Here is a 20,379-nt window from a genome sequence, read left to right as displayed (position 1 = left end):
TTTGATCATGAGGGAAGAGAATCTTTTGCATGAAAAAAGGAGAGGGCCTCCTTTGTTAATTGGAATAAAAAAGAATTTGCATAGGGCTTCTCATTAACATGCTCACTGTTGCTACCTCATTGGGTCCTAGAACCTCCTCTCCCAATTTTGCATCAAACAAAGCAATTCTCTCAGTACAGGGGGGAGGTGAACAGGAGCAGATGTGGAAGGGGGAGTTGTATAATGACTGACAGTTCCTAGTTTAGCTCCCTTTCTGCCAAAGAGGAGAGCGCCCTATATAAGCATATTTGGCAGCTCCTCTGTTTGCCTTGTCTTTTCATGCTGCTCCCTGGTTAATTAAGGTGTTGGAATTTGAAGCTTCCTCAATCCACTTTGAAGCTTCGGATTCTCCTGTTCCAAATTAAACTTAATTATAAGAAGAGCTCTCCTCTTTTTTCCTCTTCACAACATTTGCAGATACTCTACATTTTCTACTACAAAGGGTATAATCAAGGAATAAATGCCCCTGAACCACCATTACTCACCTAAGACAGAGCACAAACAAGACTAGCTCAGTTCAAGGAGTTTTTCTGCAGTGCAGATAATGAGAACGGCAAAGTTAAGCCAGTTTTTTTGTGCCAAAGGGAGGGATTTGTGTGCATGCCAATCTCTTCCCCATCCTTATTTTTGCCCTGGCCATTGTACAACATAAAACCATATCCAGGCAGTTTGTTAATGAGACTCTATACTTAAAGCCCATCAAGATGGACTTTTTAAAATGTTGGGATCCATCTTTGCCTGTGGCTTTAAAAGTTTGGACGGAACATATTCTCCACCCTTCCTCAAATTCTGGTTTTGTATGTGTGGTTTTTCCTCTTGGGTGGCCTAGTCAAAATCAGCATTGCACAGCATGACTCCTGGTGTTTTGCCTCCCAAACAGCCTGGAATGGTTTGGATTCTGAGCCTGATGCTTCCCCGCCAGCTCAAAAGGATGTAGTGTGTCTGTTCCCTCCCTATGTTCCCTGGCATGGCCTCCTCCCTTACTGGCACCCTAGGAGGTTTTTTGAGAGAATTCAGCTAATGCAAGCTACAGTACTAGAATTATAGTTTGTACTGAAAAGTCACAAAATAGTAGCTCTTCAGTGATGAGATTATTATTATTATTATTATTATTATTATGAATATGAATGATATTGATAGTTTTTAATTAGAATTTTAAGATTGTTTTTTAAGGTATAATTGGATTGTTATTATTGTTTCCTGTTTTTCTGTACATGCTGTGAGCCGCCCGGAGTCCTCTGAGAGGGGCGGCATATAAATCCAATTAAATAAATAAAATAAATACATTATTATTATAAATTAGGTTTGTATGCCACCCTTCTCCGAAGACTCGGAGATTAACATGAAAACAGAGGTATCAGAAGATACCTAACCCTTGTTAAAGAACCCTTTAACATTAGATCAACATTAGCCCAAAGTAATTATCCAGTTATGCTTTTTGTTAATGTCCTCATTTTCAGTTGTTAAGTTTAAAAATGTTTCTTAAATAGTTACGCCAAAGTTAAATGCTCTGATAATGAAAACTTGAGTGGTCAAAAATCTTTGCTCTAAACGATATAGACCAGTGTTGGCACGTAGAGCCAAATCTGTTGGCACATGAGTCATTGCCCTAGTATAGCTCCAGTGGACATGTGTGTGCCAGCCAGCTGACTTTTGGCTCACTCGGAGGTTCTGGGAGGGCGTTTGTTAGTACAGGGTACATGGTTGTTAGGGATTGCCATTGTAAACTGCATATTGTACACTTGTACCAAACTTGTTCTTAAAGGGTTAATGTGCACTTAAAGAGTTAACTTGTACTTGAAGAGTTAAAAGTATGTGTCTTGGCTTTATCACACATCCACGCTCTGTTAAAATTCTCTGCTCGGTGATGTCGAAGGTTTCATAGCCTAGCTAAACCGAGACAAGCGTTTTTGGCTTCCGGGGGGAAGAGGAGGGCATTTTCACTCTGCCCAGATTTTAGCGGAGCCTCTGGACTAGTGAGGGTGAAAAACAGGCCTACTGGGCCCACCGGAAGTCCGGAAATGGGCCATTTCCGGCCTCCAGAGGGCCTCAGGGCAGGCAGGGGAAGACGTTTTCACCCTCCCCAGACATTGTATTACATGTGCGATAGCGAGCGCTCACACACTTTCAGCACCTGATGGAAAAAAGGTTCGCCATCACTGATATAGACAATTAGGTAGCAACTTGATTATTAGTAAGGACTTTCTTCTGCAAGTTTTAAGGCTTTTGCTGTGACCACAGCTCTACCACAAGGGACACTTGCATCGTAATTTCTATTTTGATTTTTTTTCACAACATGGTTTTTATACTCAGTAATGAACCCTAACAACTCTAGCTAGTGAGGATGCATAATATTTCTTTGTTACTGAGTTTAATTGGAAAATTGCTTTATCGATGACATTCTGTTAACAGCTTCTGTAACAGTTTAAGAATTGAATTGTGTCTACTATGTTGTGTTTATGTTTTATAACAGTCTAGACCAGTGTTTCCCAACCTTGGCAACTTGAAGATATCTGGACTTCAACTCCCAGAATTCCCCAGCCAGCATTCGCTGGCTGGGGAATTCTGGGAGTTGAAGTCCAGATATCTTCAAGTTGCCAAGGTTGGGAAACACTGGTCTAGAAAACAGAACATTAAACATGAAAGTGAGTGAATATGATTCAGAGTAGAATTCAGTCTTGGAAAGTTTGTGCCTTGAGCTCTGCTTGGCTACATAAATAAAATTGAAGTTATGCCCTTACAATATGGGAGAGGTTGATCAAAAACATACTTGTTTTATAGATTTAAATGGTTTGGGATTGGTCTGGTTTTGGAGATTCTCCAAAAAAACATAGAAATTGTGTCATTTTTGTGGGGGTGCTTTGAATTGGAGGTCAGTCCCCTTAAAATAACAAAGTGGATTAACAAAAGGAATATAAAGGTGCTTGTACCTTAAAGTAACAGATTTTATAGCAAAGTGAAGAAATATAGTTTTATAACTATAAGAAATAGCTTAAAATAATATCTTCAAAATAGGAATCGTGGGCATAATGTGCATTTTAATGAGAAAATGGAATAGTCAGTTGAATAATCCTGAAAGACTGCTTCACCTGTCCATTTTCATTTATTACACCAAGCAATCATGCAGCCACAGAGGATAGGTGTCTGTGCCAGGTGCACTCTCAATTTATTCAAGATGACAATAAGACCAGTGACTTGGGCATTTCTCAACCTGAATTCACTCTCCTTCCAAAATATGTTCTAGACCAGTGAAGGTGAACCTATAGTTCGTGGAGCGATATCAATACTGTTATGGAAATATTTAGAAAAGGGTCAGCAATGTAGCAACAGAAATTGTATTGCTCTTTCCCCAGTAAGTTATCAATATGAGTTGAAGCAGAGTCAAATGAATGCCCCAAAGACCTTTAAAGCCCTTCATGGCATTGGACCAGAATATCTCCGAGACCGCCTCCTGCCGCACGAATCCCAGCGACCGATTAGGTCCCACAGAGTGGGCCTTCTCCGGGTCCCGTCAACTAAACAATGTCGGTTGGTGGGCCCCAGGGGAAGAGCCTTCTCTGTGGCGGCACCGGCCCTCTGGAACCAACTCCCCCCGGAGATTAGAACTGCCCCTAATCTTCCTGCCTTCCGTAAACTCCTTAAAACCCACCTTTGCCGTCAGGCATGGGGGAACTGAAACATCTTCCCCTGGGCATGTCTAATTTATGTATTGTATGCTTGTGTGTATGTCTGTTAGTATATGGGGTCTTTTTTAAATCTTTAATATTTTAAATTGTCAGATTATTTATTATTTGTTTCCACGTGTTGTGAGCCGCCCCGAGTCTTCGGAGAGGGGCGGCATACAAATCTAAGTAATAAATAAATAAAAATAAATAAATAAAATAAATAAATAGCTGAAACTACCAAAGCTACAAATCTCAAAAAGTTTGGCGGGTCCCAGGGGAAGACTCTCTGGAACCAGCTCCCCCTGGAGATTAGAACTGCCTCCACCCTCCTTGCCTTTCGTAAACTCCTTAAAACCCACCTCTGCCATCAGGCATGGGGGAATTGAGACATCTCCCTTGGGCCTATACAATTTATGTATGGTATGTTTGTGTGTATGTCTGCTTTAATAATGGGGTTTTAATGTTTTTAAATTATTAGATTTGTCATGAATTGTTTTATCATTGTTGTGAGCTGCCCCGAGTCTACGGAGAGGGGCGGCATACAAATCTAATTAATAATAATAATAATAATAATAATAATAATAATAATAATAATAATAATAAAGGCCCAGGGAGCTGAACAGAGGATTGACTACAGAGAGAGCAATGGAGGCTTGCAATGTCTCAAGTCTTGGGCTATAATTCATTGTCCTAATTAGCTGGAAAACTATAAGGGATGCTATCACCCTTCTGGAATGTGTGGGATGGATTCCTAGGAGTATTAAGAATGGGAAAGAAAGCAGGAAGTTTCTGGAGGCAAGTCACTTCCACTTTCATCTTTCTAAAAAAATCTCAACCCCCACAACTCTTCAAATCTGGTGGCAAAGTGGGATTGGCAGCAGAATTTCAGACAGTTTGGGAGGGGAAGTGTTTTAAGATTACAACCTAGAGCTGTTTAACTTCTGCTCTCACACAATTATTATCCAAGAGAGGAAAGATGCATCATTGAAAGCTGTCTATTTTTAAATAAAATATTGGAATGGCAGAGTTTTGGGTACCTAGGCACGGATCCTAAATGGGCTGCCTGTACTAACTTTTAGGTACCTTGACATAAGAACATCTAAGAGGCTACTTATTTGTGAAGTTGATGGACAAGAAAAGTCATCTTGTAGGTTACCATTAACGTTTTCTACAGTTCCAAGGTACAAAGAAGTATTTAACTTTAAAAGTATAAAAACTCTCATTTCTTATATCATTTCTGTGAGTCCTGAAACACTAGTACAATGTACAATAGTCAGTTTTCTATGTCACAAAATTAAGGGACACATTGTGTTCGGCATATGAACAATTTGCTACTCTACACGGTAAACCAGATTAAGAAGTAAAATCCACGGAACTATTTATATTGCTCATAGTAACATAATTGTGCAAGTCTGATTGTGCTTCCCTTCTTTCTTCTTTTTGATTTTGTGTGATTGGAGGAGGGTTTATCTGAAGTGTTTTTGTAATCTTCCCCATAATTTAGACTCAAGCAATGTTTTCTTCTTTGATAATGGAAGTTGATGGAACTCTCCATCAAGTTCAACCTCTTTGCTGTCTACTTGTCTTACCACACTTTTATGCTTTTATTTAAAACATAAATAGAAAACATCACAATCACTAAAGCTGAACTCTAATGTGGAAGATCTATAAAGGACAAGTGCTTCTTACCATTTGTAGGCGCAGCCTACAGAAATTGCTATTTCACATTATGCTTTATCCTTCTTTAGAAGGAAGATCCTTCACAATGCAGGAATTTGGCTGGTGAATTTTAGTGGAAAAATAATTGGAAGGGAAGGATTTTGATAACTGTTGTAACAACATTTGTCCCATTTAGAAATGTAAAAGGCTAGGTGCCATTTAGTGTTATACATATCTTAATTTGTACATTTTACGCAGTTTTAATTAATCACACAGTTAAAAGTAATCCCAATCCTTTAATTTGGATAGCTGGAAAACATTAGGGCTGTTAGTTACTGAGTCTTCACAGATAAAAGCATCGCTGAGGCAACTCCATCATAATGTAAGTATCTGCTGTTCTTTGGCAGATAAAAAGTTGGGTGGTGGTAGCCAACAGAAGGCCCCATTTCAGGGCACCAGTTTTGGATTCGCTTGATCCAGCTGTTTCCATCCTTGCAGCCTTCTGCTGTGGGGCTGGTGTGTTTATTTTTCTTCCCCATCCATTGCTTTCAAAGAAGAATGAGAATTGAACACATCTCTTACATCTTTCAGGATTCAATAGAACTAACATTTGTTTCTGTCTAGCTCCATTTATAGCCCTTTGTAATGTTACTGCTTCAACTCTCCAAATTCCCAAAGCATTCTGAAGTCATTCGTGCAGTTAGTGTTATTCCTGCTGACTTTTAGAATGTTACAATCAGGCAAGGAACACCATGAATCTTTCCAGCTGGCCAACAGGCAAGTGTAAAGAGTTTCAGTCAATCAGTAGCTCCATCTGAGCTACAGCAATTCCTGGATTAATGAACATATCCTTACGTTTTGTAAAAAAAAACCGAGAGAGTAAAAGCAACTGTTTTCTCATCATTTTCAGCACATGCTATGTGTTTGTCTGTTTTTGAAAGTAACATAAATCTGTGCTGTTATCATTACACCAAAGGAGCCTGACTATCGGATCAGATTTTTTTTTCATATAAATTCTAGTTAAAAGCTGCAACCCTGGGGTAAACTGCTTCCAGTTTGCTCATGCCTATTGGTCGTGAAGGGAGCGCAAGGCTGCATCCACCCACCTAAATACCACCATTTGGGTTCTTTTACCCTCTGCTCATGCACAGAATACTTTGCACATGTGCAGAGGGTAATCCTCTGACTACCCTTTTTTAAATAACTTTTAATGGGGTTTTAGTTTTAGATAATGTTCGACTTCTTTCTATCGATTTGTATCTATTTATATTATATTTTTATTATTGTTGCAAGCAGCCCTGAGTCCTTGAAGATTGGGCGGCATAGAAGTCAAACTAACAAACACAAATGGTGATGTCCAGGTGGGTGGGCAGAGCCTTGTGTTGCCTTCACAACCAGCTCTCCGGACAACCGACAGGCAAACTGGGAGTATTTCACCCCTGCTGCAACCCAAGTCTTTCCCAAATGGGGCAATCATGGATGTAGGTTGCAATGAACAGCCTTTGGGTTGGGTAGATTTGAGAGACAGCTGGCTTGAGCTCAAACACTGGTAAAAGTGCAATATGAGAAAAACTTAGGGGAAACGTTTTACTTATCTGCAGGATTTGTTTTAAGAGAGATTATGAAGTTGATTTAAACTGACCTGAAATATTTCAGTTAGTTGATAAACTTTGCTTATGTAAAAAGGGGAAAAACAACCAAGATTTTTTTTTAAGTTGTGAAACTGCCGAGAAGGATTTAGATTGAGATTTCATTGGTAGATATGTGGAATCTGTTGGACAATTCAGCAGGCTAAGATGAGAGATCCTAGTAATCAGCTAGGTATCCAATAAGAATGACATTGTGGGGATACAGCAGTGTGGTACTGATGCTAGCTTGATGCAGATACTTTCTGTGGACGGCTCAGGTCTTTTTACTATGACATATATTAGAATGTTGAATCTGCATTATAGTCTGAGCAAATATGCATTACTGAACTTGAATCTGTAAAGTAGCCTCTGATTAATTTACACAATTGGGACCAGAATTTGCACTGCTAGGCAAGACAGTGAGTTGTGCCCAACGTTACAACCTTCCTTTTTGCTATGCTTGTAAAATGAATCACTGCAGTTGTTAAGTAAATCAAGTCTTTAAATGAATCCGGATTCCCCCATTGCCATTGCTTGTTAGAAGCCAGCTGGGAAGGTCACTACAATGATCACATGACACCACGAAGCGTCATAAATACATGCTGGTTGCCAAGCACCAAGTTTTGATCATATGACTGTGGGGAAGCTACTACAGTCATAAGTGCAAAGACCAGCCAGAACTATTTTACTGTGTTTCCCCAAAAATAAGACCCTGTCTTATAATTTTTTTGAACCCTGAAATCAGCGCTTGGCCTTATTGCCATGCCCTCAAAAGCCCGATTGGGCTTATTATCATGGGATGTCTTATTTTGGGGGGAAACAGGGTAGCTTCAAAGGTCGCCAACCAAATACAGTGGTACCTCTACTTATAAACGCCTCTACTTAAGAACTTTTCTAGATAAGAACCGGTGTTCAAGATTTTTTTGCCTTTTCTTAAGAACCATTTTCTACTTAAGAACCCGAGCCCAAAAAACTTTCCCAGGAAATTTGAGAGCAGCCTGAAGGCCTTACCAGTTTCCTGCCATTTCCCCTTTAATCCCGGCCATCTCGGGGTTTTCTGGGCTGCCAGAGGAGCCTTTCAGGGGTGTTTAAGGAGGCTTTGGCAGTCCAGAGCGAATGAAGCATTTTCCTTTCTCTGGGCACTTGGAGAGGGAATAAACCTCTGCCAGCACCCAGAAAAAAACGCTCCCTTCGCTCTGGGCAGCGACTGTCCTCCTCCTCTTCTTCCTCCTCCTCCTCCCACCCAAATCCCAAGCTTTTATTTCTTTCCTAATGGGTTTGCACGCATTATTTGCTTTTACATTGATTCCTATGGGAAAATTGCTTCTACTTAACTTTTCTACTTAAGAACCTGGTCACGGAACGATTTAAGTTCCTAAGTAGAGGTACCACTTTAGTTACATGTTGAGGATGACTTTTAAAATTAAGTAGCAGCATGTAAAAGTTTAACCGGATTGCACCTGAGATGAACATATCCCCAATTTGAATATCTTGATTGATGATAACGTGAAAGTTGATTTAACAGTGGCAGAGTTCAGAGAAAGATATATTGATTCCATTCATTTTTTTCCCTCTCCAGAGGGCAGTCGTGTCAGCCAAGAGCTCCAGTACACAAGAGAAAAGCTTGGTGAAGAATCTCTCTACACATCCCAGATGCTAATACAAACTCCCAAACAGGAAGGAGAAAACATCCTAACTCCAGATGCCTTGGAAATGCATCTTGAAGCGGCTTTGGCTGCTAGTAAAGTGCAAGTCTTACTATTTGGAAAGTAAGTCTGACGTGGAGCAACTGTATTACACTAATAATAAGGTCTGTCTTCTGTTGGGAGTGTTTGCATTCATGAATTAGATTAGAAGCCCTTCTCCTCCATAATTGTACTTTCAGATTTCTGGTTTTCCATTGCAGGAAATCAGCAGTTTTACTGTTTATTTGAGTAGCACCATCTCTTTTCCTCTTCGCAGTTCTGCTGGAGAGAGCTGGTTTCCTCCTGCTAATTTTGAGTAGGTTCCCTGCAAGGAAAAAAGAAGCCAGGAGATTTTACTCCTTTTTCCAGCATTCTACTAGATATAGAATCAAGTGTTTTATTGCCTGCTGATTAGCTGACTTGCTAATTAACTTACCAACAAGATGTCAGAATACATCTGTTATCCTCCCTTACTCAGCAGCAAATCAATTGGCGGATGGCCATAATTGCAGATTTCTACCTGCTAATGGCAACTGGGAAAGTAATTGGGCTTTTCTATGGCTCTTTGAACTGCATTGTCTGTTGTAATGGAGCCACAAGCCATCTTGGTCTGCAGAATTACCTACCCTTGGATGAAACCAAGATCTTGTTAAATCAGTATTCTCTTGTAGTCACTTACTAACTGTAAACAAAATCATAAACGGCATACAAACCATGGTCTTCTGTCCAAGATCTGATGTTCAGGAATTTATTGTTTTGAAATATATTGAAGTCTCATTTAAATATTTTCATATAAATCTTGTATTAGTTAGAACAATTATCTCCCAGAACTCCTGATTTGCTGATGTTTGCTATCTCTGCTCTTGCTCTTAGATCATGGGATCTCAACAAAATATGCTACAAATCAGGTGTCCCAATAATTGAGAATGGAATGATTGCACGGGTGAGTATATGCCTCTACAACAAAAACTGTTGATCCATGTGTACATTTGGTCCCTCAGGCTCCAATCTGAGGCCCTTAGAATATCCCAATGTCAAAATGTCTATTTTTATTTATGCTCTTTTAAAAATTAAAAAAAATCTAAAATATGCATGGAAATGATTCACTAGGATTCTGCAAGCAAAACACATCCATCCAAAACACTTTTACCCATCTCCAAAGGCCAACTATTTCCACTTTCACAGACCCTGTCTTTTAGAATCTAAAGCAGAGTTTCTCAATGTGGCCAATTTGAAGATGGGTGTACTTCAACTCCCAGAATTCCCTAGCTAGCATGGACTGGTTGAGGTAGTGCTAGGAATGGAAGTCTACCCACCTTCAAGTTGCCTACATTGAAAAACATCAATCTAAAGCAAATATATGCAGCTGCCAAGCAAAAAACAACAATCCGTTTGTCCCAACGTTGTGTAGTAGTTATAGAAAGGCGATAAAGCATGTGGGGAAGGTCTCTTTGTCAAATAGTGTAATTTCATGGAGAATGGAGTAGATGCTAGAGGTGATCTTGTGGTTGCTATGGCGAATCGATGGAATCTTTTTAAAATGCCATCACAAAAGAGCAGTTTTTGAAGTCATCCTTTTGGGTTTGGAGATCTGATTTTTTTTAGTACACTGGAATTCTTATTCTAATAATAGTCACTTATCTCTATTCAAGATATTGGCTAACTGTGATTTATTTTTATCTCCTTTCCATTCTGTGGAGTAAGAAAATTTATTTTGTCCTTCTTTGTTTTCAGCAGTGCCTGATCTTTGCTAATTTTATTATTATTATTATTATTTATTATTTATTATTATTATTTATTAGATTTGTATGCCGCCCCTCTCCGTAGACTCGGGGCGGCTCACAACAGTGATAAAGAACAATATGTATTGACAAAACTAATAATTTAAAATCTAAAATAGCAATTGTATATTTAAAAAATCTAAAAACAAGGAACCCCAATATAAAAAACATACATACAGTCATATCATGCACTAACACTACATAGGCAGGGGGAGATGTCCCCCACGCTTGACGACAGAGGTGGGTTTTGAGTTTATATTCCTTAGGCTTGGATTGTAAGAAACTGTAGTGTTTGACCCTTTGTACAAGGTCACCAAATTACTGTCACATTAGCCAGGGTGCTATCCTTAGAGTGAAGACTTCCCATTGATTAGCCAGTGCTAGAAATTGGCTTTCAATATCTTACAGAATAAGGTTTTGTTTAGATTGTAGACTTTGTATTTAAAATGGTTCTCCTTGGTTCCCAGGGCAAATGTCTATTTTTTTAAAAAATCAATATAGGTTTTTAAATTTTAGTAATACTGTAGTAGGGAAAGGATGGCAGAATAAATAATCAGGTATGCGGTAAAATGAAAAAAACAAAAGAGGAAAGAATTCCCATAGACATATGAGAACTAGTTGCATGAATTTATATTTATGCATCATGATTATTATTCCTTTTATTGCCAGATGATTGAGAAGCTCTTCCCCTGTGTTGTTGTGACTCCACTAGATTGTTTCTGGGATGGGGCCAAACTACAAGGAGGCTCTGCTTATCTACCGTAAGTATCTGCTTTTCTTTTTTTGCTATGTCATTCTGTCCTTCCCTCCTGCAGCTACATGATGGGACACCAACTATGAAAAGTTCATTAAATATTGAAATATTGAATGCTATGACTAGAGTCCCCCCCCGCCCTTACCTTTCATTACTCCGATGAAAAGATGCAATGTGATGTGATTGGCCATTGCTACTTTGTTTTTTCATAAGATAATAATTGAGCTATGCAAAGCAATAATAATTATCCTCCTCCAATTCCCATTTCTCATTTATTACATTCAATGCTTCTATTTTAATATTCACTGAAAGTATTTTCTTTCAAAGAATCCCTCAGCTAATAAAACTAGCGAGGTTCTGCAACAAACTTAATTTGGTTACTTAATTGACCATTTCTGCACTTCAAAAAATATTAATTAAAAAAGACTTTGCGGGTTTTTTTCTATACCATGGTTTTTCCCGCCCGATGACGTCATACATCATCGCCAAACTTTCATCTGCCATTGCTGATTGGCCAAAATCTCAGCCAATCAGCATTGTTATTGCAAAAAAAATTATTATTGTTAATAAATAATTATGTTTATAAATATCAGAATCACTAAGTGTCTTATTCAATGGTGAGTACCAGTAATAATGGTGAGTAAATGATTGTTAAGGGAATGGGAAATGATAATTTAGGGGTTTAAAGTGTTAAGGGATGGCTTGTAATACTGTTCATAGCCAAAAATGGTGTATTTACTTCCGCATCTCTACTTCGCGGAAATTCGACTTTCACAGGCAGTCTCGGAACGCATCCCCCGCGAAAATCAAGGGAACACTGTACTGTATATGGGTGACAGCATAGAAATATTATGTCAAATATTTCGAGAACACAATTAAAGTCCCAAGGTCTGCTCTCTGTTCCCATTCCAAATCGAAGGGGACTGGGGTTACCACTGGCTGTCCCTGGCCCCCTCCCCAAATTTTCTGGGCTCAGTTGCTTTGTTTTATTACTTCTGCTGCCTTGTAATTATGTTTCTATTAAGGTGAACAAAATGGGAGATGAAGGAGGAGGTGGGAGAGTGAATTTGTGGAGACCGACCCTCCAGAGGGGAGGGGGAGGGAGGGCCAGGGACAATTACTGGCATTCTTTCTGTTTACAAGTGTGTTTGTCTGTAAGGGGCCCTGGAGACTTATGCTTTGTCAGCAAATGGCAACACCACATATTCTCATGCTAATGACACTTTGAAAGCTCCAAGTTGCCCAACAAATGGAATAGGAGCTTTATTCAGTCTGCTGCTGAGTGGAAGAGGACAGTGAGAGTGAGTAAAGGAGGAGAAAACAGATTTCTCAAACAAAAACATAAAGAGGGAGGGATTACAGTATCCAACTGCCAGGAGGCTTATGGGGAGGTACAGTGCTTTCCCCTTGAACTCAGTAGCAGCACAAATCCAAGGTAAGGACAGGCGCTGATTTCATTGCACTGGATGTAGATGATGATGATGATGATGATGATGATGATGATGATGATAATAATAATAATAATAATTTATTACATTTGTATGACGCCCCTCTCCAAAGACTCAGAGCGGCTCGCAATAACATAAACAGTGTACAAATCCAATTTTTAAAAATACAATTTAAAACCCTTATAATAAAATAATCACACAATCCAATCAAATCATACACCTACCTTGACAATTGGGGTGTGTGTTAATTTCCCCATGCCTGGCAGCAGAGATGAGTTTTTAATAACTTACAAAAGTCAAGGAGAGTGGTGGGAGTTGGTTCCAGAGGGCCGGGGCTGCCACAGAGAAGGCTCTAACCCTGGGTCCCGCCAGACCACATTGTTTAGTCGATGGGACCCGGAGAAGGCCAACTCTGTGGGACCTAATCGGCTGCTGGGCACAATGACACGATGACTGGATCTTTTGGGTCAACAAAGACGATTTATTCTTCAACCCCTAGAAATGGAGCAGGATTTCTTTCAAGGTGGTCACCATGCTTCGGATTTTGAGGAATCACCTGATGACAATAATCCTTAACCTTCCTTTTTTTTTTAAAAAAAAAAGTAGATTTTCATAAATATTACACTTCTTTGTACAACAAGAACAGTTGCCCAGGCTGTTTAGTTCTTCTCAGTCACTACAATGGATAGGACTAAACGACAAAACCTTTGCTCCCTTGTTTTTACCACCTGCCTTTTGGTTTTCAAGTTTACCTTTCTTATATCCTTCTTCTTACTCTTTAAATATTTTATACACGCAAACACATGCACACACACACACACATAGAGAGAGAGAGACCCAAAAGTTTTGCTTCTGAATGTCTGAAATTTGCTCTAGCTTCCGCTTCAGTTCAGTTGAGGGTCTCTCTCTCTCTCTCTCTCTCTGTCTTTCCCCCCCTCTCCTTTTAACGCAAAGGGAGTGAAAATTCAGAGAACAAAAGGCAGCAATCTATGGAAAAACAAAAGGGCTGGACTTGGCTCAGTGAAGCAAGAAAGAATAGATAAAAGAAGTTCTCTTTAGGAGCAGGAGCTGGGCTGTTAGGAATGTGGGAATAGAGCAAGGAGGAAACTTCTTGGGATCTGAGATTTCATGAGTGACTGGAGGGTGATTCTGTCGAAACCATAACAAGATTTACTCTGCCTGAGTTTTCCTCATTTTCCCATCTTTTGAGTTCAGTATTTATCTATTATTTTAAAAAATAATAACAATAATTCAAGACAGTCCTCATTAATCTTGTTGAAGATCTTGGAAAGCACCAATCTGTTTTATTAAACAATTATTAATAATGTTTATTGATATTAATGTCACTTTACTTTTGATTCTCAAAGCTAAATTATATAACTTACATAATAATCTTAAGCAGAGAAAACACTAAATAATTCAACTGCAGATGTAGGGAGAGAAAAACCACTTTTTAAAGGAGGCTCTGTTTGTTTTGAACAAAATTGACAGAAGGAAGAACTGGTACTTTTTGTTGTTGTTGTTTGTAGAAGTTGGCTAGCAGACAAGACAATCTTAGCTGGGAGAATCTGCATCAGCCTTCCCTGACCTGGAGTCTTTCAGATAGGCCACACCGATTAAGCATTCTGAAAACTGCAGTCACTATTCATCTGACAGGCACCACATTGTGGAAGGTTAACCTACATGAAGCTGTCAGCTTTGCATGGGAAAGAAGTGAACTCTAACATCTTTCAGCTGGACAGCTATTAAAAAGGAACATATTTTGCTATTGCGCTGCCAAAATGTTAAAATATATACAGGTAGTCCTCAAGCAGAGGTGGGCTGCTAGGGTGGAACGATGACGTGTGCTCGCCTCCGTGGCTCTGAGTGCTAGCGCAGTCCAACGCAATTCTGCTACTGCACCTGGGCAGATAGCGAAATCACACCTGCCACAAGCGCACTTGCGTGTCTGCACGCAATTTTGCTACCTGCCCAGGTACACTAGCAGAATTGCACTGGACTCTGCTAGCACTCAGAGCCATGGGGCCGAGGACACGTCACCGTTCCACCTTAGCAGTCCACCTCTGTCCTCGATTCACAGCAGTTAATTTAGTGCAGTGTTTCCCAACCTTGGCAACTTGAAGATATCTGGACTTCAACTCCCAGAATTCTTCAGCCAGCATTCGGTGGCAGGGGAATTCTGGGAGTTGAAGTCCAGATATCTTCAAGTTGCCAAGGTTGGGAAACACTGGTTTAGCGACTGTTCAAGTTACAACAGCGCTGAGAAAAGTGAATTATGATAATTTCTCACATGTTACAGCTGTTACAGCATCTCCCTGGTCACTTGATCAGAATCTAGACATTTGGCAAGAGACTCATCTTTACGATGGTCACCATATCCTGGGCTCATGCAATCTCCCTTTGTGACCTTTTGACAAGCAACATCCATGGGGAAGTCAGGTTCACTTAACAATCATGAGACTTTGGAGAGGGGCGACATATAAATCTAATAAATTAAATTAAATTATTATTATTATTATTATTATTATTATTATTATTATTATTATTATTATTATTATTACTATTATTATTATGTCAGTACAACACAGCGAACGAGATAACTATGCTGGATTTCGTATTTCATCACCAGTCGGGCGCTTCCCAAGCACCTAGGACTACGTGATGTAGTGGCGAATTATGTTTTCTGATCCCAGTAAAGCGGCCTTTTGCAATTGACAGATGGAGATTTTGTCAATTCTGATGGTTTTCAAATGTCTGCGGAGAACCTTTGGTACTGCACCCAGCATGCCAAGTACCACTGGGACCACTTTCATTGGCTTATGCCAGAGTTGTTGCAGCTCGATTTTTTCACTAATTTCTCTAGCTGCTTCTCCTCAATTCTGCTGTCTCCTGGGATTGCGATGTCGATGATCCATACTTTCTTTTTCTCCACAATCAGGATGTCTGGTGTGTTATGCTTCAGAATTCGGTCAGTCTGAAGTCCCCTAGTAGTTTTGCTTGCTTATTATTATTGCGGAGAGGGGCGGCATACAAATCCAATAAATAATAATAATAAAAATTATTATTATTATTATTATTATTATTATTATTATTATTATTATTATTATTATTATTATAATGTTGGTGAATGAACAACTGCAGTAATGCACTTAACTATGGCAAGGAAAGTCCTAAAATGGGGCAAAACTCACCTAACTGTCTTGCTTAGCAACAGATGTTTTGGGCTCAGTTGTGGTCATAAGTTAAGGACTACTTGTATATGCTTATATATATATATATATATGAATGATGAGGCAGCAGCCATCTCGATCACCGGAACATAAAAACTTTAATAAAACAACTTAGCTTTCGTTAGCGTGCTGCTAACTTCGTCAGAGTTTTAAAATGCCGTGGGAGACAAACACATTTATAAAGCATTACTCAGTCTGCTCATAGCCCGCGTCACTGGGCCACACCCTTCCCTCCCCTCTGCAGCAAGCCTAATTGTAGGCTTAATCATGCTGGTTAAAGGGGGAACTACCGCTTTTACTCGTGTCTGTTGCTTATTTCCCTCCCCAAGGGAGGAGGTGGAGTTACGAGGCAATGCTTTAGAGGTATTTGATATTACTTCCTTCCACCCATTACCGTTGTTACTTTCTATGGTGGTACATGTCTGCTCTTGCAATTTTTTTGCCCATGCCCTCGTCCTAGGTCTGCACTGTTCTAATCCCCCCTTGTCCCCTGCGTTAAACCTGCATTGTGCCCCTCCCCCTCTACCTCCGTGTTGCTCCAGTATGTTCCCTTGTTTCCCACTAGGGGTTGCTCCACCCTCATTTAGCTGGTTTCTATGCCTGACCTGGAGAATTCTGTTAGGGGCTTTATCCAATCCTAATGACCTATCTCCTTTAAGTCGTTGTTGGTGCCTTAAAGCCTGGTATGCTGATGGCATATCAATATGTCTATTTAAAGAATTTTCGTTGGAGAACCAGGCTTCTTTTAGGAGGCGACCTCCCTTGGTTTCATCTCGCGCCAGAATCTCAGTTCCCTGGAAATCAAAGCCATGATCCTGCTCCTCCATGTGTGTCCAAATCTGGGAGCGTTGTTCCTGACGTCAGACCGCCAATTTGTGTTCGTGTATACGAGTTCTCAATCTTTTAGCCGTTTCACCCACATAGTGGTGCGCACAATTATTGCAGTTTATACGGTAAATTACTGAGGAGGACTCCTCCTTCACTAAGGTTTCCTTCGGGCGCATTACTGATTTTCTCAAAGTTTGATCCGGCCTGTGCGCTACTTTGACCCCATGGGGTGCCAGTATGCGTGCGGCTGTTTCGGATACCCCTTGTATGTACGGGAGTACCCTCCACGCTGATGTTTCGTTTGCGCTTTCAGTAGGTTGTCGGGGTCTGGGTGTGGTGCACCGTTGAATAAAAGCTCTCGAGTAGCCATGACGTATAAAAGTTTGGTAAAGATACGCTCGTTCTTTTTGTTTGGCTTGCTGCAGAGGGGAGGGAAGGGTGTGGCCCAGTGACGCGGGCTATGAGCAGACTGAGTAATGCTTTATAAATGTGTTTGTCTCCCACGGCATTTTAAAACTCTGACGAAGTTAGCAGCACGCTAACGAAAGCTAAGTTGTTTTATTAAAGTTTTTATGTTCCGGTGATCGAGATGGCTGCTGCCTCATCATTCACACATATACCTGGAACTCGCATTTTTAGGAATATATATATATATATATATATATGTGTGTGTGTGTGTGTGTGTGTGTGTGTGTGTGTGTGTGTGTGTTGCAAGATTTCAGAACCTTGCAAGTCTAAAAGTACAATTTTCCCCTCCCCTGTACATCCCAAGAAATTAGAGAGGGTGTTGTGAGATTCTTGTCCCATTGCACTAGGCAGCTGTAGACTGTGCTGCCTCTTATCTGATCTGACTGTTTCCTAGGCAGTATTTCTTGGCCCAGTCTGCCAAGGTCATTCCCTCATTCCATTACACTATAACAGACCCAGAAATTCAATAGCTATTTGTTTCCAAGCTTCGTGTGGAGGACTACTTCTACTGGAAAAGAGATGTATGAAAAAATATCTATACTTTTAAAAAAGGGTTGTTGTTGCTGTACCACCTCTCATTGCTTTTCAATAGCTGTTTCACCTGTAGCTGTTGCCCCATCGCAGAAATAGGATAGGAGTACATAAGGGTATTAGTGACGCATGAGGCAACCTTCCTAACTTGGTGCTTTTTAAAGGTAGTGGGATTTGAACTCTCTGTTTCTATCCAAAAGTTATTTGGTAAATTCCAAAAGCTATATGATTCTTGACAAATGTATATTTTATTTTATGTACGCTGAGAGCATATGCACCAAGACAAATTCCTTGTGTGTCCGATCACACTTGGCCAATAAAAAATTATATTCTATTCTATTCTATTATCCAGGACACCAATTTATGGAAGGTTCCATAATAATAAGGTTCTAGAATAATCTTCAGCAGAACTGTGTAGATAACATCTTTCAACTTGGCCTAGACCAGGGATAGGCAAAGTTGGCTCTTCTATGACATGTAGACTTCAACACCCAGAATTCCTGAGCTAGAATGATTGGCTCAGGAATTCTGGGAGTTGAAGTCCACAAGTCATAGAAGAGCCAACTTTGCCTAGCCCTGGGACCCATTCAGATCACACAATGCCAGTATTTGTTTGAATTCTGATGTAGAAGGGAAACAAACAGTTCTCCGTACTGAAGGAGTGGGTCCAGCAGTCACATGGGTTGCTCCTGTCCAATCCGTTGGAACTGAGCCTAGTATTAAAAAAGAGTGCTGGATCCGCCCCTTCCCCAGAATTCGCTCAGTTCGCATATCCTGCGGTTGTATTGTGATAGCTCGTTCAACATTCTAACACCTTCCCTTCGATCTTTTCCTTCAAAAAGTAGTAAGATTTATTGTCTTTTATTATTTACTTGCACTAATTGCGCCAGCCGTTTAAAAGAAAAAAAGAAAAAAAGCGGCTAGGCTTTTTCCTTGGGAGAAGTTGCGGTTTCGTTTTCCCCCGGCGGTTTTGCCGGTTACGATTCCTGCGGCCGCTTGTGGATTCTTCTAATCCTTTGGCCTGGAGGTCCTGGTGCAAGTATTTACCAATTGAATTATTGATTATTATTGTATACAAAAATATTTAAGGGCTTAAGAAATACCTCCTGCGGAGTGAGACGCCTTCTAGTCTCCTGGACTTAGTCGATCGCTTCCCCTTTAAGAAATTTTACGCAGCGATCTTTTTCGGCGCGAAGGCCTTCGCGCCCTTTTTAAGTCTAGGCCTCTCGTGTTGGCCTCCTGCCAGCCCCGTAGGCCTCAGTCCGCCGCGTGGATCCCGGAGCGGGCCTTGGGGGTCCCAGGCTAAATTCTCCACCGGCTAAGCCTCCAACCAGAGTGCCTTGGTTTACTTAATTGCAAAGTTTAGGGAGGCTGGCCCCGCTGGATTTGGGGGCACGAACTCTGGGTTTGCCCAGATTGTCCTCACGTCTCAGCAGCTTCGAGGCCTCGAAGCAGGATCCATTCCTCTTGGGAAGTCCTTGAAATTCTTCTCCTTATTATTCAGTTATTGGCTCAGCCTTGTCTTCTGTTAATTGTCAGACTATGGCTTCTTTTCCCAAGAGAGGCACTACCAAAGGTCCCAAAGAGGTCAGGCCTACTGGTAATTCTACTGAAGTTCCCCAGGCCTCTTCCTCCTCTTTCTCAGGCACCCATTCCTTAGCCAAGCCCACCAGGGCTGAGAAGAGAAGGGACCCAGCCCTACAAAAAATACATGATAAACCAAGCCAAACTTCTAAGGTGCAGGCCCAAGTGCATATCAATCCAACCCCCCCGGAGGCCTCTAACCTGCCTCTTTCTGGGGTTCCTGTGCTATCCCTGGATGAGCCAAACCTAAATCCACCCCAACCTAACCTATGGGGTTTAGGTCCAGAGGAGCCAGATATTACCGAGGATTCCTCCCAGCCAGAACCTGCTCAGGCCCTCAGGGATCCTCCGGCTTTTCCGGCTGATTTTTTCTTCCTTGCCACCGGAGTTTCAGTCTATCTTGACTATTCTGACTAACACCATTGACGCTAAACTCTCATCTTTCAATGTGCCTTCTCTGTCTCATCCCTCCCCACGCTCCTCCCGTCCCGTGAGTTCTTCTCCTTCCTACAGAGCCCCAGCCATGGAGGTCTCTGACTCCTCTCAGGAAGAGGATGAGGACGTGGATGCAGAAGAGGATGATGACCCATTTCAGCGTCTGTCGGAAGATGAGGAATCTCAGATTAAGATTCCAGCCCCAGCTGCTATCTTCCTTCGCAGCTTTTCAAATCTCTCCTGCTTAAAGCTAGAGTATCCACGGGGCTAGCCGGGCAAGAAAAACAGGCTACTTCTTCCTCAGATCCTCCGGAGGATAATCTTCCTTATTTCATGAAAGAACAGGAAGACAATGAGGTAATTCCTATGCCCAAGTTGTTTAAGGATGCCTTGCTTAAACAGTGGGACCACCCAACTGCTGGCTTTCCACCCACTCCCAAGGACTAGAAGCTCTACAAGCTCTCCTCCGTCTATGAGGAACTCCTAACATGTCCCAAGCCAGATGAACCAGTGAAGACTCTCCACTCGACTGCCGCCATGCCTGGCGAAGCAGAGGAGGTCCTCCGGCCAGAGGACAAACGTCTTGAGCTATGCTCAAAAGGAGTCTTCTTGCAGACTCATGGGCCTTTAAGAGTGCTGCAGCG

The 20,379-nt window shown here is 41.0% G+C and overlaps 1 protein-coding gene across 1 annotated transcript in view; it reads left to right on the top strand.

The window, feature by feature from the left end:
• PTCH2 (patched 2) overlaps window positions 1-20,379 on the top strand; it is a 95,108-nt gene that overhangs the window by 33,771 nt on the left and 40,958 nt on the right. Inside the window, exons 3-5 of the mRNA XM_070745774.1 lie at window positions 8,571-8,760; window positions 9,550-9,619; window positions 11,127-11,218. Coding sequence (XP_070601875.1) covers window positions 8,571-8,760; window positions 9,550-9,619; window positions 11,127-11,218 — 352 coding nt within the window. The remainder of the gene's footprint in view (window positions 1-8,570; window positions 8,761-9,549; window positions 9,620-11,126; window positions 11,219-20,379) is intronic.

This window comes from Erythrolamprus reginae, chromosome 3 (genome assembly GCF_031021105.1).
Source record: "Erythrolamprus reginae isolate rEryReg1 chromosome 3, rEryReg1.hap1, whole genome shotgun sequence".
Classification (NCBI taxonomy): Eukaryota; Metazoa; Chordata; class Lepidosauria; order Squamata; family Dipsadidae; genus Erythrolamprus; species Erythrolamprus reginae.
This window is presented reverse-complemented; position numbering and strand designations above follow the sequence as displayed.